We start from the raw sequence: 27752 nt of genomic DNA, 5'->3' as shown, positions 1-27752 counted from the left end.
CAGTGTACAGGTTTGGAAAGAATGGGAAATCCCGACATGAGATCGTGACCTGGTGTCAGAAAAGCGCTCCTCCAGCTTACTGGACAGAGAGACTTTCTGCTCATGCGCCGTCCAAGTTATGTAGCTTGGCTATGGCACAGGTTGCTTACTGCTTATTTTCCTATTATCAGTTATTATTATTATTATTATTATTAATATTATTATAATTAATTTTATTTTATTACTCCTCAGAGGAAGCGAGGCGGCGCTAATGTTCTCATTGCAGGGGGAAGAATCCGCCGAAAGGCGTGTTACCGAGCCTGTGACTGAGTGCTGGACCAAGCACGTAAGGTTGGAGAAAGGGACAAGCCCATCTCAAAACCCTCTGCGAGGTCCATTTGCGAGCCCCAGGAACTGCCGCGCCGCTCCACCTCAGCGAGAGTGGGGCAGAACAGCAAGGTGGTGGAGCGATGGCTTTGGCCTGCAGCTGCCTTTCTCAAGAACCGACTAGCATGCTCCGTATAACGGCTCCTGAATGTTTTTCCAGACCAGAAAAATCACGCTTCAACTGATGCCTTCAATTTTGTTTTTAATGTCTTTCTTTCAGGAATCAGGATATTCAATATCACAAAAACTGAATGGACACCGTGAAAAAACTGAAAAATAAACCAAAATTACAATCAAATTTGTTGAAGTGATTCTACCATGACATCGCTCGAAACTGAAAACTAAATCAATGTACACAGTACATCAAATTATAAATAAACAATAACCAAGATACATACAAACATACCGTGTGCTTTCCAATCGGGGCTCAGGAGACATTAGTAGACAATTTTTGCTCGAACACTCTTTCTATTTTACTTTCAATTTGTGTGCGACTCCTCGTGTGTCTATCTTGTCCTTTTCCTTTTCCGGAGCACGCAAAATATAAAATCACATGACCAATACATCTTATGTTATGTCCTTTGTTATATCTTTTACCAGTAGGTGTCACTATTACCAAACTATCATGTAGATCAATACAATTTTCACACAAATATTACCACAAAATTTATAAAACAAAAACAAACAACCAAACCAAAACCTTTCAAAGGTGAACAAATATCTGCGACAGCTACACTGCCACCAAAATTACAAGGATTTATCCCAGTAATATTTTGAACAAATAAAATAAATCCTGCAATTTTCCTATAAGCGGTTACTTAATTTTCATTCATCTTTTAACACTTTCATAAACAGTATTATTTTGCCTTCATTTGAATTTTACTGTTTTAGATGTCAAAACTAATTAGTCTAATCCTTGTGGTTTTACTCATAGTTTAAGAGCTGTTTTCAACTATTACTACAATTTTTTGGATTGGACGCTCCAAAATGGATATGTTTGTCAATCGCTCACCCTTTTTTCCCAACTTACTTTGTCCCATTTGCAGTTTAACTTTTCGCACTAACCCATCATCGTCTGCACTTGCCTCAACGACTCTAGCTAGCCTCCATTCATTTCTGGGAACATTGTCCTCTTTGAGAATTACTACATCTCCAACATGAACATTTCTTCTAGGCGTATGCCACTGTTGTCTGAGGCTTATGTTGGCCAGGTATTCTTTGCGCCATCTGCTCCAAAACTGTTCTGACAAGTACTGCACTCTTCTCCATCTTTTCCTAGCATACAAATCTTCACGGACAAATTTGCCAGGAGGAGGAAGGGGCACGGAGGTCTTCATTGTGAGCAGATGATTAGGTGTCAAAGGTTCAACACTCCTTGGGTCATTTATTGTGTTAGTGGTAAGCGGACGACTATTTACAATCGACATTGCCTCATACAAAAATGTCCTTATTGAAGTGTCATCCAATCTTCCTTTAGCTTGTGCCAGAACAGCGTTCATCACACTCCTAACAGTCCTTATCTGGCGTTCCCACACACCTCCCTTGTGGCTTGCTTCAGGAACATTAATAAGGAAGTCACATTGTTTGCTTGCAAGATATGTAGAGATCCTCTCTTGATCCAGATCTTTCAAACCTTTCTCCAGCTCAATTTTAGCCCCCACGAAATTCGTGCCTTGGTCGGATCTGATCTGTCGCACAGCTCCTCTGATTGCTATGAAACATCTTAAGGCATTTAGAAACGCATCGGTGGAAAGATCTTCTAGCATCTCTAAATGTACAGCCCTGGAGCTCAAACACGTAAACAACAGTCCATACCTCTTGAATTCCTTCCGACCTTGTTTTGTGTAGAAGGGGCCAAAACAGTCAATACCAGAATACGAGAATGGAGGTGAGGGTTCCACTCGGTCAGCTGGAAGGTCAGCCATGCGTTGTTCTTCGACTGATCTACGCAGCTTTCTGCAAGTAACACAATTTTTTATGTTCTTGGCCACTACATTGCTTGCACCTAATATCCAATATCCGCTTGCTCATTCAAGGTTTGACCGCGGCCTTGATGTTGAGTTTTCTTGTGGCAATGGTCAAGTATTAGTTGTGTGACAATGCCTTCCTTAAGAAGAATTACTGGATGTTTCAACTCAAACGCTGTGTTAGACTTTCTTAGTCGTCCTCCAACCCTGAGCAGTTCATTCTCGAGGATGGGATCAAGTTGGTATAACTTATTGTTCTTTGGCAGCACAGCAGGGTTTTGACTGAGCAATTTCAGTTCTTCTTCAAAAGCTTCTTTTTGTGCTGCCTTGATGAGCACAATAGCTGCTTTCTCTTTCTCTTCTACACTGATGAACTCTGACCTGTTTTTGTTCACCAGTCTTTTGATCCTAGCAATAGCATTGAGGGCTGTATTCCAATCTGAAAATCTTGAGAGTCTTTCAAGGAAGCTACCTCTTACACAGGCATCTGTTTTCAGGACCTTTACCTCTGGGTCACCTACTAGAAGCACTGGGGATTTTTCATGAGTGCTAATCTTTCGTTCCCATAAGAACTTGGGACCCATCAACCAACTTGAGTCTATCAGGTCTGCCACCTTGAGACCCCTAGACGCACAGTCTGCAGGATTCTGACTCGTTTCCACATAGAACCATTGTCTTGGATCTGTAGAGTCTCTTATCTTCTGCACACGATTAGCCACAAAAACATGAAAGCGCCGGGCTTCGTTCTTGATATACCCTAGCACTACCTGGGAATCTGTCCAGAAAAACTCCTCATTTACCTTCAGATCAAGCTCTTCCTTAAGAACATGACTTACTGCTGCAGAAACTGTGGCTGCGGTCAGCTCAAGGCGTGGTATGCTGAAAACCTTCGTAGGGGCAACTCTGGCCTTACCCATGACCAGTGCACAATGTACTTGTTCATCAGTAACAATCCTGATGTATGAACACTGCCCATAACCCTCATTGCTGGCATCTGAAAAATGATGTAGCTCTATTTTCTGGTTTCTGCCCATATTTTCAGGAATGAAGCCTCTTGGTATTTTGACCTTTTGGAGGTTCTCCAAGTCATGGATCCATGTATCCCACTTTGGCTTCAGATCAGAAGAAAGAGGTTCATCCCATCCTACCCCTCGTTTGCACATCTCCTGGAGCACTTTCTTCCCAGTCAAGATATAGGGAGCGAGAAAACCTAATGGGTCGTACACACTTGCAACTACTGATAGAATTCCTCGCCGAGTGGCAGCCTTTTCATTAAGGTCAACTTTGAATGAGAATGTATCCGTCTCTATGTTTCACTTTACTCCCAGTACACTCTGCATTGGAAGTTCATTGTAGTTCAGATCTACATCCTTCACAACACTGACACGTTCGCTCTCTGGAATTGAACTCAAGACTTCTCTGCTATTGGACACAAACTTGTGTAAACGCAAGTTTCCCTTAGCCAAAGCTTCCTGCGCTTCACTAACCAACTTGTTAGCCTTCTCGATGGAATCAACGCTTACAAGTCCATCGTCCACATAGAAATTTTTGCGAATGAAGCTCGCTGCTAGTGGGTAGTCCCTCTCATATTTACTGGCAAGATATTTCATGCCGTAGTTCGCACAACCTGGAGAGGATGCAGCTCCAAAAATATGTACTCGCATGCGGTATTCCTTGGGTTCCGTTTCGGTGTTCCCTTCTTCCCACCATAGGAATCTCAGGAAATCACGATTGTCTGGACTGACATGAAAGCGGTGGAACATCTTTTCCACATCACAAACAATTGCAATCTGATGCTCACGAAATCTGCACAACACTCCAATAAGAGCATTTGTTAAGTCTGGACCTGTGAGTAAGTGATCATTTAGAGATGTACCTTCAAATTTGGCTGAACAGTCAAATACCACTCTTATTTTTTCTGGCTTCCTTGGATGATACACCCCATGGTGCGGAATGTACCAGGCATTGCCTTCTTTAGGTGTGGAATCTACTTCTTCGGCATCACCATCTCTAAAGACACCATCCATAAATCTCACATAGTCTTCTCTGTACTTGGGATTTCTCTCTAATTTTCTTTTCAAATGCTTCAAACGAACCGTAGCCAGTTGCTTATTGTTCGGTAATTGAGGACGTTCTCTGAATGGCAAGGGCATTTCCACATGTCCTTCTTTGTTGTGGTGAGTCGTTTCATCCAACTGTTGAAGAAATTGAATGTCCTCCTGAGATATTGTTTTTTCTCTTGGGTCTGTATCTCAAAAATCTGCTTCTAATGTCCTGATTACTGAAGCAGGTGTGATTGCTGGGAGTTCCTTCACAGAAATGCGATGACAGAACCCCGCTACATTTCTAGAGCAAACATAGGGTGTTATGGATCCCACTACACTCCAGCCTAAGTCCGTCTTGACTGCATATGGTTCGTGATCCTTCCCTGATATCACTTGGGTTGGCTTTAGAGCTCTTGGACAATCAAAGCCAATGAGAAGCCCTACAGGACAATTCAACAACTCTGGCATCTTATCTGCAACACTGAGCAAATGAATCCATCTCTGAGCCTTCTTGCAAGTAGGAATGCTATCTCATTCCAAGGGAATGTATTCTCGAGTGTATACGGGTGGCAACTCGATGTACTCTTGCAGACTATAACCTCTCACTCTTAGTCCACCGGCTCTCTGACAATTCTCTATTAAAGCTCTATCAGTCATTGTGGACAGCTTTAACTTCACAGGTTCTGTGTTTGCTTGCAGTTTGTCACAGATGTCCTGACTGATAAACGTATTACTGCTCTGCGTGTCCAGTAATGCATAAGCTAGAATTTCTGTGCTGTCTTTAGTTGCACAAGAGAGCCAAACTGGAACTATCATCGAAGTGTGATTACCTTTATCCATCTCCACACTGCATAAGCTAGTGGAAGCCCTTTCATCAGGTGAAACCTCTGGCTTTCCTCCTTGAGAGCGTTCTTCGTAAAGTGGAGAGGGGTGACTCTGCTTGCAGATGTTGCAAGTAGATCGCTTTCTGGAGACATGACCAACTCTGAGACAACGGAAGCACATCTTGTTATTGACGACAAACCTTTTCTTCTCCTCAAGAGGCATTGCCGCAAACCTTTCACATTTGTATATAAAATGATTTTGCTGACAGCAAACACATTCTATTTGTCTCTTATCCTGAGTGACAGAAGGGCTTAGTTTGGAGACTTTCTCTCTTTCCAATGCACTCTTTGCAATGGGTTTAACATTTTGCACCAGAGCACTGGCCTTGAGACGTTTCTGCTCCTTTCCAGGCTTTTCCTCTGCATGTTTTAAAGCAAGTAGAGAGGAAACAGGATTACATGCAATGCGTGCCTCATCTGCCACAAAGTCTGAAAACTCGGTGAAGCTTGGGTATAACTTCTCTTTATCTAGTGCTTTAGTGACATACCTATTCCAACCAGTTGTTATCCAGTCAGGAAGTTTCTGAAGCAATTTCTGGTTTTCTTCGCAATCATCCAAAACCTTCAAACCATGTACATGAGGCATTGCATTTTTGCAAGAGATGAGGAAATCACTAAACTCCCTTCATTTCAGTGATTCTTTGGGTCCAAGTTTTGGCCAGTCATTAAGCTTTGCTCTGAACGCTCTTTGAACTACAAAGGGGTGTCCATAACGTTTGTTCAGGGCATCCCAAGCTTGTGTGTATGCATCCTCATCACTTCTATAAAACATTCCTTCCAGTACACTAAGCGCATCTCCACTTATGTACCTTTTCAGATAGTACAACCGATGTGCTGGGCTTGTACAGTTTGTTTCAATCAATGCTTTAAAGCAGGTGCGCCATTCTGTGAACTTGAGTGGGTCACCCATAAACGTGAATGGCTCTGGAGCTGGAAGTTTAGTCATTGCCAAGGATTCTTTTAGTGCTTTCACTAACAAGACCTCATCTACTTTGGTCTCTAGCTCATTTTCAGAGCAAGGTTGAGCTAAAGTTTCTTTCTTGATGTAAGAAGGGTTATTGTGGTGCAGTGGTAGCTGACTTGAAGGCATAGCGCTTTTTTCTTTAGCATCTTCTATTTCAGCATTCAATCTTGATTCCTCTTCTGCATACACAATATATTCAGCTTCCATTACTTCAAGATCTCTTTGCTCTTCCAGCATTTTTAACTTCTCTTTTTGGGCTAGTACCTCTTTTCTTTGAGCTGAGATTTCTTGTTCTCTCTTTAGTTCAGCACGTTTTGCAGCTAAGCGTGCCACTGCTTCTGCTCTTTTTACTGACATATTACTTCCATGTTGACTATCTCTTTCAGCTCTCGACACAGTTGAACCATAAATTGACCTGGCGTCATCTCTTTGCAGTAATTGAGTGAGTGTTTCTTTTACAGCTTCAGCATCAAACTCCTTTATGCCAACTTCTGCACAACGTCCTTTCAGTAGTGCAGTTATTTCACTAGTAACTGAAGTGCAGCTATCCATTCTCCTCTTTATATCTTGAGATGGGACGTTCAGTGCACGAATACTCTCATATATTTGTTTTAACTCTGCTTCACGTTTCTCTGATGTCACCATCATATCATCTAACTCGGTTTTAGAGCACTCTTCTTTCAGCTTGGATCTGATAAACTGAGCTTCAGCTTTGAAGTTTAAGTACGTGAACATAAACTTCCGTTCTCTTCTTGCTAATTCATCATGTCTCAACTCGAAGTCTGGCGATCTTTCCTTTTCCACGATGAACTCTTGCACTCGTCCAGGGGAAAGTAAACAGACGTTTTTTCACTATAACGGCTCCTGAATGTTTTTCCAGACCAGAAAAATCACGCTTCAACTGATGCCTTCAATTTTGTTTTTAATGTCTTCCTTTCAGGAATCAGGATATTCAATATCACAAAAACTGAATGGACACCGTGAAAAAACTGAAAAATAAACCAAAATTACAATCAAATTTGTTGAAGTGATTCTACCATGACATCGCTCGAAACTGAAAACTAAATCAATGTACACAGTACATCAAATTATAAATAAACAATAACCAAGATACATACAAACATACCGTGTGCTTTCCAATCGGGACTCAGGAGACATTAGTAGACAATTTTTGCTCGAACACTCTTTCTATTTTACTTCTTTCAATTTGTGTGCGACTCCTCGTGTGTCTATCTTGTCCTTTTCCTTTTCCGGAGCACGCAAAATATAAAATCACATGACCAATACGTCTTATGTTATGTCCTTTGTTATATCTTTTACCAGTAGGTGTCACTATTACCAAACTATCATGTAGATCAATACAATTTTCACACAAATATTACCACAAAATGTATAAAACAAAAACAAACAACCAAACCAAAACCTTTCAAAGGTGAACAAATATCTGCGACAGCTACACTCCGCTCCCAGGAATATATATATATATATATATATATATATATATATATATATATAATGTGTGTGTGTATATATATGTATACATTCATTCATTCATTCATTCATTTTCTCCCGCTTATCCGTAATTCGGGTCGCGGGGGCAGCAGTCTAAGCAGGCATACCCCGCCTTTGACTGCTGCCCAATCCTCACAGCACCGCCCCTTACGGTCCCTCCTGCAGGTGGTGAGCCCACGGGAAGGCGGCCCCACGTCACTCCGACGTCACGGACCTTGATATTTCCCTCGTAAGGGACCCCCGGAGCATAAAGGGTTAAGGGCCTTGCTCAAGGGCCCAAGAGTGGCAGCCTGGCGATACCGGGGCTCGAACCACAGACCTTCCGATCGGCAACCCAGCGCCTTAACCGCTGGAGCCACCACTCCCCTATATATATATATGTATACACACATTTCTTATTTTTTTTTTTTTTGACAAGCAATCTGGCACACAACACAACACACAGAGTGCTTTCTGATCAACAGAAGCTGCCTCTGCCCTCACTCATATGCATTTTATACACCTGGTCCTGACGTCACCTCAGATTTTTGACTAATTAGACACATTATTTCAGAGCATGAACAGTCAGGCGCCTTCCCAACGCGTTTTGACGCAGCTCGAGTTCCTGAAAGGGAAATGCTTTGTATATTACATTTAACATGCATAGTAATACAGCATAAACAGTTCATATTATATTTCTCAGAGAATATTTCAGTGACAAGGCTAGGCTGAAAAGAAAAGCCTGATACTGGTAAGCTTCAGCCCCAAAAGCGAACCTCAAGGACTTCCTAAGTTATGGCAAAAAAAAGGATATGGCAGTATGCACCCTTGTGGCAGATTCTCACAAACCAATCCTTTGATTGGATCTAAAATGCAGTACCTTATGACTGTCAGCATTTTACCTTATGACCCCCCATTTTCTTGGTAAGTAGAAAATAATGGCTGTAGTATCCTGACTTTCTGTCTGAACAGCCCCTTCAGCAAAGCTTGCAATTCTTGTCAACAATCATGCTTGATCCAGTTTTACGGTAGTGGATTCCACTCTATTGAAACATGGAGTATGATGCACAAACCCAAGCCCTTTTCTATTAACCTTTCGACCCACAGAGAGATGTTTGGCAATAGTTTCCCTGTTGCCAGTTTCTCTGAAAGGTGCACTAGTTTTGACACTAAACTTTACTGGTGGAGGTTAGGTGTTCAGTGTTCTGAAATGTGGCAGCAGGCAACCAAACATTTAACATTTTGCTAGAGACTGCAGCCCCTCTGGAAAACCCGGATAGTACAGTGGTCCCCTGAGGGTGCCGGGAAGGAGACTTTACTCTCTGTGAAAATTTCTCATGCCCCTTCCCAAGGGACAACACTTCATGGTTGAAGAGCATATTCAAAGAACATATTCATTTTTAATCACCGCATTATCTGTGTAAAGCTGCTTTGAGACAATGTTCATTGTTAAAAGCGCTATACAAATAAAAATGAATTGAATTGAATTGAATGAATTGAATGGTCTTGGGGGCACCAGCCTCAGGATAACTTCTTGGCCGAAATTATCTTCTTTAGGTCTGACCTCTTACCAAGCTTCTGAGAGTGGCAAGCCACTCCCCAATCCTAATGAGGGGGAACACAATTATTACACTGAATTATCACAAATTCCCAATAACACAACCTAAAATCTAGTGATAAAAAACCTTACCAGGAGTCATCACATTTACCACCATCTCTAAACCTCCTACCCATCTATAGGAACCTTCTTCAAATTACATTTTTCTTTTGTTCCCCCATAATGCATTGTAGAATCTTTAGAATGCTACTGTAACTTACTTCTGGCAAAATGCAGTTCTTCCTGCACAGCTGCTTTTCTTACATCAGCAAGTTTCTGGCAACAATGCAAGAAGGCTTCGCGGCATTCAACTTCACCCCCGATGTATTCAGCTCTTCGCTCGCATGTATAACCCAGAAGGTTTTCCACCAATCCGTCTCTGCAACACCGCCTAATCTTATCATTGTACTTGATTACTGAATTGAAAAAAATGAGTCACCATGCACATGAACTAAATGTTATTAGCTATTATACACAGTAAAACAAACAAGTATGAATCTATTCGTTTTTTTTAAAATAGTACTAACCTAGAGTGCTTATGAGCTCCGATTTGGTGATGGCACGCCGCTTTCTTTTTGATTCAGGTGCACAGGTGGTGACTTTGCCAATAAAAAAAATAAACAAATTAAGGAGGAGAAATCTCTGATTTACTTGTATATAATATTACATTTTCATATCTATCACCATCTTAAAGAAGACAGCCTCACATTATGGTGGAGAACATGTAAAATTAGTATAAAACAAAGCACAAAAAAAACACAAAGAAACCCATAAATCTGAGCATGAAGACCCAGGACTTAACTAAAACAACTTAACAATGACCACAAATGTGTAACATGGACCATGGAAATCCAGTGGCTGATATGAAGTATAATACATGGATATAATCCTTACACTAAGGGTAGTTTCATGGTTACCCCAATTATAAAATGGCAAGAAAAAAAAGAGGTGAGGAAGAATAATGGCTCACTGGCAGGGAGATATTGATGAAGGAGAGTGTTTTTATTTAAGAACTACTGAAGATTTTATTAGAAGAATTTAGCGAAATTTGCACTTGTTACGTGGCCTGGACATTTTTTAAGAAGTGTAATGTAGATGGTCATTCATCTTTTACACTTTCGGCCAGAATATTCCATGGCATTTAATTCCAAATTTCAAAATATTTATATACAGTAGTACTCATTGGTAATTTGTTCCAGAACTGGTGACAAGTGTTGATACTGATGAGTACCGAAAAATTAATTGATAACATTTTGAAATGCTATGGAACTATGTGCTAACATTAGACTCTTCATGCATCTGTTTTACCATAAGACTGAAGCACTCATGAGTTTCATCGCGAGAGTCGGTCTCAAGTGCCGTGCATGCGATGAGTGCCAAAACTTTTTTTAATTACCATAATGTGAAGAGTACCAAATTTGATGAGTTCTGCAGCCTATGAGTAACAAGGAAATACTATATATATATATATAAATGATCTGTAAACCTTCATCTTATAAACCACATCGAACACCATAGTAAATACTATATATATATATATATATATATATATATATATATATATATATATATATATATATATATATAAATGATCTGTAAACCTTCATCTTATAAACCACATCGAACACCATAGTAAATACTATATATATATATATATATATATATATATATATATATATATATATATATATATATATATATATATATATATATAAATGATCTGTAAACCTTCATCTTATAAACCACATCGAACACCATAGTAACCTACTATAAATGACACTTTCTAATGAGAAAAAAAAAAATATAGGTTAAAATCGCATGGTTAACATGCAGGCTGAGATTTGATTATATCAGATTACAGTTGTGTAAACATAACGGGTTTACCATACCTCTTCGCTCGCTAGTGCTTCCTGCGGTCTGTGTTATGAACTGAAGGCCTGCATCATAGAAAACCCCCATAGCATCTTTTCCACTTCCAGCTGTACAGCCGATGTCATGCTGTTCTACAACGTCCCAGATCTGTTAGTTTGGGAACAACAAAAGCAGTGTAATAACTACAAATGTAATCACCTTCAGACCACTTCACCAACATTGTTAATTATATAGCATCAAATGTGGACAATTCAGAACTGTATAACTACAAAATATGACACATTTCTATAAGCAGAAAGTGACCTATGAACTAGAAGTGTTAAATTCTCTGGTGGGGTGAAGGAGACATGACAGCTACATATATATAACAGCCCATTTATAAGCAGGTATTTTATTTCAATTGTTTAAAAAAAAAAATTGCATTTCTGAATAAAATATATTATAATAATAGTAACTAATAACCCCCTTACTTACTAATTTAAATCTGTTATCTAAACGACCATGCAGATTAAAGCTTTTTTTGTTGAAAAAACAATAAATCTAAAAAAAAAAAAATTTGAGAAATTATAATGTTTTTCTTTACAAACACCATTACAAACCACCAGTTCTTGATTTCCAAATAGTGTTTCATTACACAGTGCATCATTACATACTCATTATTATCAAAGACAACAGAATTATTAGACTTTGCAGAGTCCATGATGGTCCTCATATTTAGGTTTAGAAAGTATTTATTTTAAAATTACAATAAATCCAAATGTTTTTTTTAATTGGTACAGTGGTTTCTTTTTAAAATTAGCTATTTATTAGCTGACGTATCCATGGATAAGCCTAGTGTTAATTACTCACCTTGGTCTGAGTGATTCTGTTCTTGTTATTGAGAATGTAGACACCTTTATCCACAGCAACCAGATAAACACTTGCACTAGGAGCAGCAGTAACTTTTAAATTAATGTTATCAGAAGGTAAATATGCTGGGAGAGGTTCATCTATACTCAGATGAACCTTGATGCATTAGGAAAAATATGGAAAGACAGAAATCAGTTACTAAAACATTTGACAAATATACAAACATGACATACATCAGTATCAAATGTCAACGGTCATTAAAAAAAAATCAACAGTCATAATCTTTAACATTTCAAACAGATCATGCATGTATCATCATTATGCATTTCTCATACTGATGTCAAATTAATCTAATGAGTCTCCAGTTTTAAGAAACTACATGAGACAAGGATAAAAACAGTAACATAGTAGCACCAACAAGTACAGTACAGATGGTTGTGCAAAATGCATTGTCTGTATACAAACTTTACACCGTATACAACTTAACACCTTCTAACTAAGGTCCATAATTCAACAGCTTAAAGGTGAGCAAAAGTATAAAACTAAAATAAATAATACTTCTAAAACTCTGAAATCTCATAAACCAATAACGGAAAAGTACATTAATCTAATATTCATTGCCACATAATATGAGGGATGATGGATGCAAGTGCTGGATAATTAGATTTAATAGGACAAAGGGAGACAAATCCAAATCGAAGGGCAAAACAAAAGGCAATAACAAACAGTGGTATTACATAGGCAGCTGTACTGTAAGCCTCAGGCTGTAGCATGTCATTCAGACACCTTCTGGTATGAACAGGTCATCGATCACTGGTGGAAACACAGCAGGATTTTGGGGTCCTGCCAGATCTTTGACTGTCACTGCATTTTTTTCTACCATGTACATGCTTTCTCCTCCCACCCCTTACAGCCCCAATCCCTCAGAGATTATGGCTATGGTGTCATGCCATGGGTGGAAGAGACGCTAGCACGCTATCTTTCCCCACAGGTTCCAGGAGTCTAAGAGACAATTGGCGGCATTCCAGCAGTATCTCCGACGCCACTCTCACAGGGCTGCTCAGCGGGTGCAGCCCGAACCCCAATCCAGCACTTCGTATTGCCAAATGCAGAAACAGAGTGTCACACCATGATCTCCACCTGTACGGGATCCTGCACGGTGCCCTGGGTCGAAGCCCTGTGAGGTGACAGATCTGAGGACTGTCATCTCCAGGAAGATGGCTTCGGCCAAAAGGTCCTGACCCGATCTGTGGAGGGATGGTCAGGGGGTGCATAGCACTGCTTTTCTTGGTCCCCATTTCCCCCCAGCCCCTTCAGGGACCTGGTTCGTTAACCCTGTCACGAAATGTGTTTCAGGGAACGGCCAGCTCCACCAAGCTCCCTCTTTTGGTTGTGCCCGGCATCTTTGCAGACTAGGAGGTCTCATTTCTAGAGCCACGTCTGGGCACTGCCCTGGCTCTGGACACACCAGAGGTCAGTCTCGAGAGACTCATAGCCTTAAGGGAGAACCTGGCAGCCTGGAGGGCTTTGCCAGACATGTCCCAGTGGGTCCTGCGCACTGTAGAGCCTGGAGAAAGTCGACACAACTGTTTATCTGCTAGAGCCCTCCAAGGAGAGGCCATCCTGTTGATAAGCAGACGCTCAACAGGTGGATTATTGACACTATTATGTCTTCTTACGAGTCCTCTGGTCTCTCAGCTCCATTCGGGGTCAGAGCTCACTCGGCCCAAAGTGTGGCAGCTTGGTCCTCTGGAGTGTCCCTCTAAGACCTCTGTGATGCTGCAGGGTGGTCCACCCGTCTCACCTTTTCCAGGTTTTACAACCTTGACCTCTGTGCCACTCCTGGCACCTCTGTCCTTCGAATCAGTTGTGCTCATTCACACTAGTCAGGGACTGGTTGGTATGGTGTTATTCGACTCTTGTTCCCAAAGCGTTTCAACGCAGCTCAAGTTACTGAAAGGGAACGTCTCTTGGTTACGTATGTAACCCTAGTTCCATGAGGGAATGAGAGGCTGTGTCTCTAGCCACACCTCCGCCACCACTTCAGCGCTTCCTTCATGGTTACAGAAGCTGAAGCAGTCTTCTCTCCAGGTGCACTTTATATTCCCTGGTCATGACGTCACCCCGACAGTGACAGCCTGTCTTAAATTTTGACTAATTAGACTTATTACTCAGAGCATGGACGTGAGCATGGACAAAGCATTTCAACGCAGTGTCTCATTCCGTCAGGGAACTAGGGTTACATACGTAACCTAGAGACGTTTTCTCCGTCACACAGGTGGACTATGTTCTATGCAGAAAATGCAACCTTAAGGAGATTGGAGACTGTAAGTTGTTGGCAGGAGACAGTGTAGCTAGACAGTATTGGATGGTGGTCTGGAGGGTGGTTATGAAGTTAAAAAAGATGAGGAGGAGAGTGAAGCCTGAAAAAAAGAATAAAATGGTGGAAACTGAATGAGGAAGACTAGTGTGAAGGTAGGGGGATGAGGTCAGACAGGGGCTCGGTGGTGGTGAAGAGGTGCTGGATGATTGGGCAACTACTGCAGAAGTGATAAGGGAGACAGCTAGAAATGTACTTGGTGTGACATCTGGAAATAGAAAGGAAGACAAAAAGACAGTGGTGGAATGAGGAAGTGCAGGAAAGCAAAAGGAGAAAGAGGTTGGTGAAACAGGATTGGGATTGACAGAGAGATGAGAAAAGTAGGCAAGAGTACAAGGAGATGTAGCAGCAGGTGAAGAGGGATGTAGCAAAAGCTAAGGAAAAGGCATATGAGGAGCTGTATGAGACATACAACAATAAGGAAGAAAAAAAGGATTTGTAGCGATTGGCCAGGCAGAGGGACCAAGCTGGGAAGGATGTAATAAAGCAATAAAGGATGCAGATGGAAATGTGTTGACTAGTTAGGAGAGTGTATTTTGAGCAGCTGATGAATGAGGAAAATGAGAGAAAAAGAAGGTTGGAGAATGCTTAGATAGTAAAGCAGGAAGTGGATGGGATTAGTAAGGAGGAAGTGAGAACAGCTTTTAAGAGGATGGAGTGGAAAGTCAGTTGACATACCAGTAGAAGCATGGAGATGTTTAGGAGAGATGGCAGTGGAGTTTTTAACCAAATTATTTAATAATATTTTGGAATGTAAGAGGATGCCTGTGGAAGGGATAAGGAGTGTGCTGGTATCGCTTTTTAAGAATAAGGGAGAAGGGCAGACCTGCAGTAACTACAGGGGAATGAAGTTAATCAGTCACACCATGAATAGTTATGGGAAAGAGTAGTGTAATCCAGGTTGAGAGAAGAGGTGACCATCTGTTAGCAAGTGTATGGTTTTATAATGAGGAAGATCACTATGAACGCACAATTTGCTTTGAGGATGTAGAAAACCTTTTTCAGCCCGCCCCTTCACTCCCAGTTCTACTGTGTATTCCCACATTATAGGGCAGAAAGAACATTGTTACTATGTGATGCCACATTACCCACGAAGCCCCTACGCAATACGTCAGCGCTCATGGGTAAAGCCTATGTTTAGGCAGCTCAAGCCACTGCATCCATGCATACTTTGCCAGTGTTGCAGGCATATAATGCTGACCTGCTGCATAAGTTGAATGTGGGAGGTGCCCCACATCCAACTCGTGAGCTTCGCCGTACGGCGGATCTGGCTCTCAGAGCCACTAAAGAGACCGCTAGGGACATTGGCCGGTCTATGGCTGCCCTGGGGTCCACAGAAAGGCACCTGTGGCTCACTCTGTCAGAGATGTCTGAAAGAGACACGCCCGAACTGCTGGACGCCCTGCTAACCCCTACTGGCCTCTTTGGCAACTCCAGTGGTCGAAAGGCTTAAGGAGAAAAAGGAAAAAGGTGGTGGCATTCCAGAGGTACCTCCCACAATGCTCACATGGGGTTGCTCGGCGGGCGCAGCCCCAACCGCAACCCTCCACCTCCCATTTGGGGGTGCAGAAACGTCATGACTCGCTCTCCCCCTATGATGGATCCTATGTGACGCTCGATGTCAAAGCCTCGTAAGTTGACAGATCTGAGGACTGTCATCTTCAACAGGAAGTCTTTGACAAAAAGGTCCTGACACAGGACTTTCTGGGGATCCGACGCACTGTACTGCTCTATCCAGTGCCCGCCCTGTCCCGGCCTCCTCAGGGACCTGGTCCATTAACCCTTTCACCCTCGGTGCTTCAGGGCACGGCCAGCTCCACTGTCTTAGGGCGCTAGGCACACCGGGGGTCAGTCTTGAGAGACTTATACCCCTAAGGAACTTTCTGGCAGCTTGGAAAGGTTAAGATGTGTCTCAGTGGGTCCTGCATACTGTAAAGCGAGGCTATTCGATTCAGTTAGCGTCTCCTTCGCCCCATTTGCACAGGGTTCTTCCTACCCTTGTGGAAAGCCAGCAGGCTCTGGTCATGGAACAGGAAGTAAACACTCTCCTAAAGAAGACGGCCATCGAGGTGGTCCCTCCATCAGAAAGAGAGTCCGATTTTACAGCCGGTACTTTATAGTTCCCAAAAAGGAAGGGGGGTTTCGTCCTATCTTAGATTTATGTCAGCTGAACCGCTCTCTCATGAGACTCAGGCTCAAGATGCTGACCCTCAAGCAGGTCATGCTTCAAATCAGATCCGAGGACTGGTTTGTCATGGTAGAGCTAAAGGATGCGTACTTTCATTTATCCATCCTACCTTCGCACAGGAAGGTTCGCTTTCAGGGCCGAAGCCTACCAATACCGGGTTTACCCCATACCTTCCCAAATTGTGAACTACATCGACTACTTAACTACATTGACGATTGGTTGATTCTAGCTCAATCAGAGCAGTTGGCGGTCCGGCATCGAAATGTCATTCTCGCTCACATGAAAGCATTGTGGTTTCTCCATTACAAAGAACGACCTATCTCTGTGACATATGCGATTCAACTACTTTGCGTGTGCAGTTTTCCCCTCCCCGCATTGTGGCCATCCATACGGCCGCGAGGAAGCCTCTCACTGTCAAGCAGTTTCACTTGGCCTTCTGTACATGAGACCCCTTTAGTGGTGGCTCAGGACCCGTGGGTTCTCATGGAGGGGCAACCCCCTCCACACCAAGAAGGTAATGTGGGGATGAATAAGTGCATTAGATGTTTGGAGAGATCCCCGGTTCCTATCTCTAGGCCCTGTGCTGGGAGTCCCCGGTCATTGCTTAATGCTAACGACGGATGCGTCCCTCACGAGGTGGGAAGCGATCATGAGTGGTCACTCCACCTGAGGTCTGTGGGAAGGGCCCCATCTACGCTGCCACATCAACTGCCTAGAGATGCTGGACATGCTTCTAGCACTGAAGCATTTCCTCTTGGACCTCAGAGTTCACCACAAGTTCGTCCCTATGGACAATACTGTGGTGGTTTCCTACATCAACCATCAAGGAGGTCTGTGTTCATGCCCCCTGTGCAGGCTGGCACACCAGACCATCCTTTGGACCCAAGGATAACTCCTCTCTTTGAAAGCGTTTACATCCCGGGCCGGTTGAACGAGGCAGCAGACCCTGCTGAGGCAGGGTTGAAACCCAGGGAATGGTGGCTCCACCCTGATGTGGTGGAGCAGGTCGAGAGTGACGTGGCACTGTCCCCTCTGGTTCTCCTTTACTCCTCAGTCCCACTGGGGCTGGATGTCATGGCTCAGGTATGGCAGAGGCTGCGTCTATACGCCTTTCCCCCCATCAAGCTGTTTCCAGGAGTTCTGCAGAGAGTTCGCCGGGACGGAGTCCGTCTCCAATGTGCTTTAGACCATCAGTTGTCTTGTCCAGAGGAAAGGTTGACTACAGAGTCAATAGCCCTATTAATGCTACCACAATTACTTTACAAATCCAGATTATATAAAAAAACACAAGTAAAGAGAAATTAACTTAAAATAAAGGTAATATAAATAGAAAAAGTAATATAAAAGTAATATAAATAAAGGTAATAATAAATATCAAGAACTTTGAATGTATCCCAAGTAGAATCTCCAAAACCATCAAACACTATGATGAAACAGGCTCTCACGATTGCTGTCTCTGGAAAAGAAGCCCAAGAGATAGCTCTGCTGCAGGGAATACATTTATTAGAATTACCAACCTCAGAAATCACAGATTTACATAAATGTTTCTCACAGTTCTAGTGGCTGACATATTTTAACATACACTGTTAAAAAGAGTTGAACTGAGGCAAAGAAACCACTGCCTCCAAAGAACAAGAACAACTTGCTTAGGCCTTTGTTTTGATGAGTTTTGAGATTTTGGTTCTAATAGGTAGTTCCTAAATGTGTGGTTCCCACTGTGAAAGAAGGTGCGATGGTGTTGGAGTGTTTTGCTGATAAAACTGTTGGTGATTTACTCAAAATTGAAGTCTTAACCAATATAGCAGAAAAAGCATCCAACAAGCACTCAACACCTCTGGAAACTCAAGATAGTTGGAAGTGACTACCTCAGGAGGCTGACTGAGAGAGCATGCAAACCTATCATGAAAGCAAAAGGTGGCCCCTGAAGAATCTAATACATATTCTTGTTCTTTTTAGCATGTTCTTTTGTGGGTTCTTTTATATTTTGGATGTCTTCGGTATTAATGTACAATGTCAAAAGAACAAAAAATAATCAAGGGGACAAACTTAAAACTGGTGTAGACAATAACCATTTGAGATGGATGGAGGAGTGCACTATTGCTGCAAGCCAGCATGTGCTCAATGAGCTCTGGCATTCTGACATTCATCAATCTATTTAATATTACTCATGATGAACAACAACAACAACAACAACAACAACAATAATAATAATAATAATAATAATAATAATAATAAACAGCCAACCTTATTGTTACATGTGTCCTTCACATCAACCAAGATGGAGTCAGCAACAATCTCTGTAGTTCCTACATGGTAATACGCCAGCAGTCGGAATGAAGGAAGCATTTGTCTGGTGATAACTATATTTTCTGATATCACATTATTTTTTACTCGCTGTATCTTTGAAGTCTGCACAATCTGCCCTTTACTTAAGATCTGGAAAGAAAAAAACAGTGCACATGATTATAACCCAAAGTACAAGACAAAGTATTTTGCAGTGATTTGAACCAAAACTGCTCATCTGCTAATTTGAGAGAATTTTGTATTTTTTTTTAAATGACATACCATGTAAGTAATATCTTGAGTTTTATCTTCTGAAGGCGTCTGTATATTCAGCATGAAACTGCTCTGACTTTCAACATTCACCACTGCTGAAGTTAAGGTGATGTGCAGGTAGTTTTTGGAGCTGGATTTGTAGGCGTAGGCTGTGAACGTGTTAACTGCTTGACTTCCCGCCCTGCCTTTAAGGCTCTCCTCGTTCGTTTGTACCTTTGGTGAAACATAGTAATGCTTGAAACTTGGCATAAGGCAAAGAAGGAATGTGGTTGATTTCATATAATAATCACTTTTTAGCTGGCAGCTGTACATTTAATATTAAGAGAAATGTCATCAGTAAAACAATTACAATAAATCAAATCAGACCATAATACAGGGTACATAATTTGTGCCCTGGACAGTGGATTGTAAATGGCTGGAAGTTCAGGTGTGAGTTCAGAGCGTTAAATACACAGGTAGTTTGCATATGTCTGTTAAATCAGTGTTCTAAATGAATGTGCTGTATATACATATAAACACCTGTAACTATAGTAACATACGGTTAAAGTTCCACACAAAGTGAGACAGCGATTGTACACATTTCCTTATGACCTTATAGAGCTTTTGGAGGATTTTTGTGTGTGTTGTAACTTGTATGATGAATACATTGATTTTGATGAATGGTTTGAAGCACAAAGTGCATTTGACAAACTACAGAAGAAAATGTTCAAATGAGAAATAGAATGAAAATCAGCACCAGGAATAAACTCCAACCGCATCATTTTTTTGCAGAAACACAGACGCAGCTACATTTATATTTATGGTATTTACAGATGGCGCTACAGTAGATACAGCAGCATACAAAAGCGATTTGGAATCTGCACTAGGTTTCTTGAGATACCATTAGACTAAATCTCTCATGGGAGGAATTATAGCACACATTGTAATTTTTAATACATAAATAAATAGAAAAACAGGGGGGATAAGCACTATAAGTGTTTCAGGAAGAGATTTGAAGTCATTTACATACACTACTATCTCTCTCTCTCTCTTTCTCGCCCTCTTTCTTTTACCTCTCTTTCTTTTACCTCTCCAACTTATTTATTTATTTATTTATTTATTTATTTATTTATTTATTTATTATTTACATGTATGTAATCTTATGGCAGTATCTTGTGTGATTTAGAGCTGCAGAATTCTAGATCTATTGAGGTTTTATAAAATAAGTATGAAAAACGAAGTGTTCATTTTTTCACCCATTCAGTCAGTTCTAAGTGAAAATCCATGCCTATGTGTGAGAGAAAATTTTGAAAATGAGAACAAAAATGTTGTCTGTAGAATCCTATAAAAAATATATTGAATGTTCTTTTTTATTAATTTATTTTTTTTACATTTTTGATAGAGAAAACTAATCATTAGTAACCTACTCTAATGATGCTGATTGTTAGCAGGTTTAGATGAAAGAAAACAGAGAAGATGACTGAGGAACTAAAACCTACAGTGATCTTCAGCTCAGAATCTGAGGGTTTGGTGTTTAAGAGGATCTGAGCTATGCCGTTTAAATCCGTTGTTCCAGTTTTGCCTTCGTGAGACACCAACAAGTTGATGTTTTCCGCCGGTGTCCCATCAGGGTTTGTCACGTACACCTGGGGGAGAAAAAGCACTCAGCTCATTTATTTCATACAAATATTTGATGTATTAAAAGTGGGCACTGGAATTTCATAAACTAAACTTAAAACCCACATCAGCTGCAGTAATAGAAATTCAAACAATCTCTTTGTTTCTTTATCTCTGTCAGGATCTTCCGGGCACACTGTGTGCACTTCCGGTTTTGCGGCACGTACTTTCGGTTTTGACGTGAGCACTTCCGGGTCGGCGGCCATCTTGCCGTTTTTCTCGCGCCTACCATATATAAGGACAATCAAGACTTTAACTCCTGGGAGAGATGGTTGCGAAGAGGCGGTTTGGCGGCGGCTGAGCTGTGACTGGAGAGTGCATGGTAGGAGGTGGAGTAGACTCCGGAAGTGATCCGGAAATGGAGGGTGAAATGGTAGAGGCGGATGAAGGCGGGAATGGAGGTAGTGAATGGAGTGTAGTAGAGAAACGGAAAAGGAAGAAAAGTAGCGCATCTGGATCTGATGGTGAAAACGGAGCGCATCTGACCAGAAGAAGGAAAGAAGAGTATAAGGTAGTGATGAAACTTGTAAACGGATCTTTCGATGCGTTAAACCCGCTAAAACTGTCCAAAGTGATAAAGGAAGTGATAGGACTGGTTGAAAGTGTGAAGAAGTTGAGAGACGGTAGATTGATAATATACTGTAAGGATAGTATGCAACAAAAAAAGGCTGTAGGAGTGAAGTCGATCATGGATCATAGAGTGGTTAGTTCAATTCAAGAAGAAAAGAAATGGGTTAGAGGGGTAAAAACAGGGATTCCTACAGAAGTTCCAGTTGAAAAGATTAAGAAATGTCTTACAGGGGCGGCAGTGATTGATGTAAAAAGGCTTAAATGCGTTAGGAACAATGAAAGAGGTGATGATTAATTTTGATGAGGAAAAACTACCAAGTAAAGTCATGTTGGGATATATGAGTTTTCCTGTTAGACTATTTATACCCCCACCCCTAAGATGTTTTAAATGCCAGAAGTTCGGTCATGTAGCAGCGGTGTGTAGAGGCAAACAGGGGTGTGCTAGATGTGGTGGAGAACATGAATATGGAAAGTGCGGGCAGGAAGTTCAACCCAAGTCCTGAATTTGTTAATGGGATTACAGTGCGGGATATGGAGGATGCAGTGTGAGGAAACATGCGGCTCAAGTTCAAAATGTTAGAATTAAGGAAGGATTGTCATATTCTGAGGCTCTTAAAAAAAGTAGGACGGAATTTGGAATCTGGAGAGAAAAGTATAGAAATCGTTCAACAAAAGACAGAAGTGGCAAAGGAAAGTACAAAGGAGAAAGTTGGGATTAAGGACAACGTTGCATTTGTTACTTTTATGGCTGAAGTAGTGAACTGTTCAGCACAAACTGAAAGCCGGACAGAAAGAATCAAAATTATAATCAAAGCAGCGGAAAAGTATCTAGAGATTGAGGGCATTTTAGTAGATATGATAAATGAGAAATTAAAGATGCAAACAACAAACACTCAGCCAGGATGTGGTGGTACATAATGGTGTTGTTAATACTCCAGTGGAATGCTAGAAGCTTAATAGCTAATGGGCAGGATTTTAAAAAGTTCATTTCTGATTTAGAAAATAAACCGGACATAAACTGTGTTCAGAAAACCTGGCTTAAACCCCAACTAAAATTTGTATTGCAAGGATATGTGGTAGTCCGGAAAGATAGGAAGCAAGGTAATGGTGGTGGGATAGCTACCTTTGTTAAACATGGAGTGGGATATAGGAATGTTGGAGAGAGTGTAGACAAAGAGGTGGTTGGGACGGAAGTTTGGGAAGGAAAGCAGAGTGTTAGAGTAATTAATTATTATAATCCATGTGAGAAGTTAGGTAGAGAAGTATTGGAAAATATAAGAGGTAACAAATCAGAAAGTAATATGGTGTGGTGATTTCAATGCACATAATACTCTATGGGGGAGTGTTAATAATGGAAGTTGTACAAGGATTGACGTATCACAGGGGCGTATATCAGTTTTAGATATTACTCTGGTGTCAGTAGACCTAGCGAGGAAATGTGAATGGAACGTCAGTACAATGGGTAGTGATCACTATCCTGTATGGTGCAAAGTTGGTGTGGATATTACTCAAAATTTAGTGGAGAGAATCCCGAGGTGGAAATTTAGTGAAGCCAACTGGGAACTTTATACGGAATTGTGTCATAATAAGTTGTGTGACTTGATACTAGATGTTGATAGCATTGAAGGGTTATGTACAGAAATCAGTGAAATGATAAGAAGTACGGCTGAGGAAGTGATCGGAAAAAGGAAAAATATAATTAGACCGAAAGCTGTACCTTGGTGGAATGAAGAATGTATTAAAGCGGTAAGGGAGAGAAATAGAGCAATGAAGAAAGCCAGGAAATCTGTATTGTTCAGTGAGTACATTACTTATAAGAGAGCACAGGCAGTAGTGAGGAGAGAGGTAAGAAATGCAAAAAGAAATTACTGGAGGGGTTTTTGTAGTAGTATAGGAGGAGAAATTGAGGTTGGTGAAATCTGGAATATGATTAGGAAGATGGGAGGGATTCAGAGAAGTAGCATTATGCCAGCATTAGTGAGTAATGGGAAAGTAGCAATAAAAGATAGTGACAAGGCAGAAATGTTGGTAGAAACATTCGTAAAGGTGCACAGTAGTGATAATCTGTCAGAGAGTATGAGGAGGTATAGGGAAGGGACAGTTAGGGAGAAGTCTCATATATATGAAAAGAAGAATTCGTCAGGAAGCATCCTAGACAAAGAGTTAAATTTATTCGAGTTAAAGAGAGCACTTGTGGGGTGTTTAAGCGTACGTCTCCAGGCAAGGACGACATATGCTATGAGATGATATCGCATTTATCGGACTTATCGTTGAGAGTGATTCTTAGACTTTTTAACAAGATATGGGAATCAGGGAATCTGCCTGCAGATTGGAAGCATGGGGTAGTAGTGCCTATAGCCAAACCAAGGAAAGACCACTCCCAGCCAGTTAATTACAGACATATTGCACTGACATCAAATTTATGTAAAGTTATGGAACGAATGGTAATGAGTAGATTAACTTTCGTAATTGAAAGCAGAAACATTTTTGCAGCGTGTCAGAGCGGATTTAGGAAAGGGAGAAGTACGATGGATGCAATACTGTGTTTGGAATCTGAAATTCTTAAAGCTCAAATTAATAGAGAAGTATTGGTGGGAGTGTTTTTTGACGTGGAAAAGGCATATGATATGCTGTGAAAAAAAGGGCTCTTGATGAAACTGGAAAGCTTGAAAATTGAAGGAAGGATGTATAATTGGATTAAGGGCTTCTTGTTTGGAAGAACAATTCAAGTAAGAGTAGGGACCGCGTTATCTCGGATCCTTCCAATTGAGAATGGAACTCCCCAGGGAAGTGTGAGCAGCCCTGTTCTCTTTAACTTCACGATTAATGACATCTATCATACTGTGGACGATGGAGTAGGTAGATCATTATATGCTGACGATGGAGCACTATGGAAAATGGGCCGGAATGTTCTGTTTGTGGAAATTAAAATTCAAAAAGCAGTAAGCGAGGTGGAGAGTTGGGCGAATAATTGGGGTTTTCGTTTTTTTGTGGCAAAAACACAGGTGGTGTGCTTTTCGAAAAAGAGGAACATCCCAAGCTTGAAAATTGAAATGTACGGTCATAAGTTGGAACAAGTTAAGGTAGTAAGGTTTTTGGGAATGTGGATGGATTCTAGATTAACTTTTGGAACGCATATTCAGAAATTAATAGACAAATGTAGGAAAGGAATGAATGTTTTGAGGTGCTTGTCAGGAATAGGATGGGGGGCAATGTGTCAGTCCCTGAAAAGAATCTATTGTGCTGTGATCAGATCAAACATTGATTATGGATGTCTAGTATACGGTTCTGCAAGCAGGACATTACTTAAAAAGATTAAGGTAATACAAAATCAGGCTTTGCGAATTTGTTGTGGTGCATTTAGATCATCCCCGATAGCCTCACTACAAGTGGAAATGGGAGAATTGCCCCTAGAACTACGCAGGTTCAAGCTCAGACTAAGGTACTGGTACGGTGTAAAGGGTCATCTGGAAAATCATCCGGTTAGACTGATTTTGAGAGAATGTTGGGAATATGAGTGCAGGGAAATAACAAGCTTTGGTTGGATAGTAAGGAAGGAGGTGGATAAGTTGGAGCTGAAAAATCATGAAATTGCTTCTTCTGTGGCTTTACCAGCAATTCCACCGTGGTTGTTTCATAACCCTGTGATAGATCTACAAGTTACGAATTATTAAGTAATCCGGGGATGAATGTACCAATTGAACTAATAGTTCAGCAGTACATTACTCGAGAGTATTATGGTGCACTGCAGGTATTTACGGACAGCTCTAAAGACCCAGAATCTGAAAGGACTGCAGCAGCAGTATATATCCCTGCTTTTGAGAAAAAGATTGCAAAAAGACTTTCGGATCAGGTGTTTGTTTTTGCTACTGAACTTTTAGCAATAATACTAGCCCTACAGTGGATAGAAGAAGTCCAACCAGAAAGAACGGTGATCTGCAGTGACTCGATGGCAGCCCTCACTAGTTTAAAAAGTGGTAAATCCGAATCGAGGCAAGACTGAATATTAGAAATTTTACAAAGTCTGTTTAGAATTAGGCAGCTGAGGGTGGAGGTAAATTTTCTTTGGGTACCTGCTCATGTTGGTGTGGGTGGTAATGAAATGGTGGACATGCTAGCAAAGAAAGCGCTGAATCATTCCGTGATAGACATCAATGTAGCGTTGAGTGGAGCTGAATTCAAGGCAGTGATTTCATCTAAAGTGTGTAAAAGATGGCAGGAAGTATGGAACAGTGGGACTAATGGAAGACATCTTTTCCTGATCCAGGAGAATGTTGGGAAAGAGAGGAAAAGAATGGGAAATAGGAGGAAGGATGTTATCACACGGCTAAGAATTCGACACGCTGCATTAAACAATGATCTCTTTAGAATAGGTAAGCATGAATCGGGTGAATGTGACAAGTGTGGGGAACTTGAAACAGTAAGACACATTTTGTATAAGTGTCCTGCATATGAAAGGGACAGGTTCCAGTTGATTCAGGAATTAGGGTGGATAGGAGTGGGCAATATCTCTTTGAAGGTACTGTTGGGATGCGAGTATGGGCAATCAAGATCTCTTGAACTGTTATTTAAGTACCTTAAGAATACAGGGACTAAAGACATAATATAGGTAGTTATTTATTTCTGTAAACTTTTTTAAAGGTTTTTTTTTTTTCTCTTTCTCTTTTTTTTTCCCCTATTCTGTGTTCGCTCCACACTCCAGATCAGTAGGTGGCGGTAATGCACCTTTCGTTGGTCTGCCAAACCGCCATAAAACACCACGAGAAGAAGAAGAAGAACTCTTGTGCAGTTTATTTTACCGGCTTCCTTGCTCCTAAGAATATTATTGCCTTCCTGCCTGCTCTATATCCTGTTCCTGTTCCTGACCCTGAACCTGTTTTCGGTTCTACTCTGTCTCCCTAGTTATCTGGTTTGGACTTTGGACTGTTTTGTGATTTATGTTTTTGCTCTGCCCTGTTTTGCCTAGTTTGCTGGTTTCTGGATTTTTTTTAACTGTTTTGGATTTTGGTTTTGTCTTTTCCTGCATTTCCCTGTTTGCCTGTGTTTTTGACCCTGGACTGTTTTTGAACTTTGTTTTTGCCTTTGCCCCATTGCTCAGTCTGATTACTGATTATTTCATGGTGTGACTAATCAACTTTATTCCCCTGTAGTTACTGCAGGTCTGCACATCTCCCTTATTCTTAAAGATCGGTACCAGCACACTCTTTTTTCATTCCTCAGGCATCTTCTCACTTTACAAAATTTTGTTGAATATTACTTTCATCATATTTTTTTTTATAAGAAACCTCACCCATAAAATACAGCGATTTCAGCTGAGAGGTACAAGGAAGCGCAAATAGCTCCTTGTGCAGAATAAATAAATAAATAAATTCATTTATTCATTCATTCATTTAACACAGTGAGGCAACATAATGCATCGTATGCATTTACTGTTTTTCCACACAGTGATACTACTTTTATAATCACAATCTCATCTCTCCTAAAAATCTCCATGCTTCTACTGGTATGTCTTCTGGTCCAAACAACTTTCCACTCTTCATCCTCTTAATTGCTGACAATTGATTAGAATAGAATAGTCTAGTATAAACTAAAATAGACTAGTACCAAATAGAATAGAATAGAATAGCTGATATTAGACTAGAACATAGTAAAATACAATAGAAGAAAATGGAATAGAATTGTATAGAATAGAATAAATGAGGTAATGTAGTGTATTTGTATAAAACAGTAAGATGCTGTATGTTGTACAGAGTGTGTGTAAATATTCAGTCTCCACCACTAATACAGTGTAATACTGAAGAAACACAATGCATTCAGTGTATCAAATGTGTTGAACTTCTCTAAGTTTCTGTCTAAGCTAATATGCTTCAACAGAAGGTATTGGGGGAAAAGGGGAGCTTGTGGTTGTACTGCATCCAAACTGGATTTATAAGAATTGAATGAACAAATTAATAGAATTAATGAATGTTGGATGAATAAATCCTTTTTTTGTTGTTGTTGTTGGAATAACATTTTGGAACTACATTTTAAATACCTTTTTACTTTCTTTCCCCATTTTAATAGTTTTACCTTGAGAATGCCAAACTTTTAACACTGTTGCTAAGTTCCAAGCAAACAGTTCACAATTACCTTATCTCCTCACTGAGCAGCTCTTATATCTCTTCTTATATAGCAAAACGTTACCCTATAATACTCAAACGACCTGCTCTGAAAAATGTTTTGATTTGGTTTGGATAGATTTTTGGTCATGTCACTGCTGTTTTCGATGTTAAGGTAAGATCACTATAGTCAATATCAATGTCAAAATAATATATATTTCTATAAAACATGTCTGTTCTCAATTCATTTGTACTATTTCTTCACATTT

At 40.7% G+C, this 27752-nt stretch overlaps 1 protein-coding gene across 2 annotated transcripts in view; it reads right to left on the bottom strand.

The window, feature by feature from the left end:
• LOC310715879 (complement C3-like) overlaps window positions 1-27752 on the bottom strand; it is a 113785-nt gene that overhangs the window by 85558 nt on the left and 475 nt on the right. For both annotated transcript variants that reach the window (XM_083522576.1, XM_083522575.1), the window contains exons 2-8: window positions 20638-20784; window positions 19169-19372; window positions 18848-19039; window positions 12036-12191; window positions 11204-11333; window positions 9842-9913; window positions 9536-9730 (exon numbers count right to left, since the gene is read on the bottom strand). In XM_083522576.1, the coding sequence (XP_083378702.1) occupies window positions 9536-9730; window positions 9842-9913; window positions 11204-11333; window positions 12036-12191; window positions 18848-19039; window positions 19169-19372; window positions 20638-20784 (1096 nt within the window). The remainder of the gene's footprint in view (window positions 1-9535; window positions 9731-9841; window positions 9914-11203; window positions 11334-12035; window positions 12192-18847; window positions 19040-19168; window positions 19373-20637; window positions 20785-27752) is intronic.

Source organism: Silurus aristotelis, assembly GCF_946808225.1.
Source record: "Silurus aristotelis genome assembly, chromosome: 20".
Taxonomy (NCBI): domain Eukaryota; kingdom Metazoa; phylum Chordata; class Actinopteri; order Siluriformes; family Siluridae; genus Silurus; species Silurus aristotelis.
This window is presented reverse-complemented; position numbering and strand designations above follow the sequence as displayed.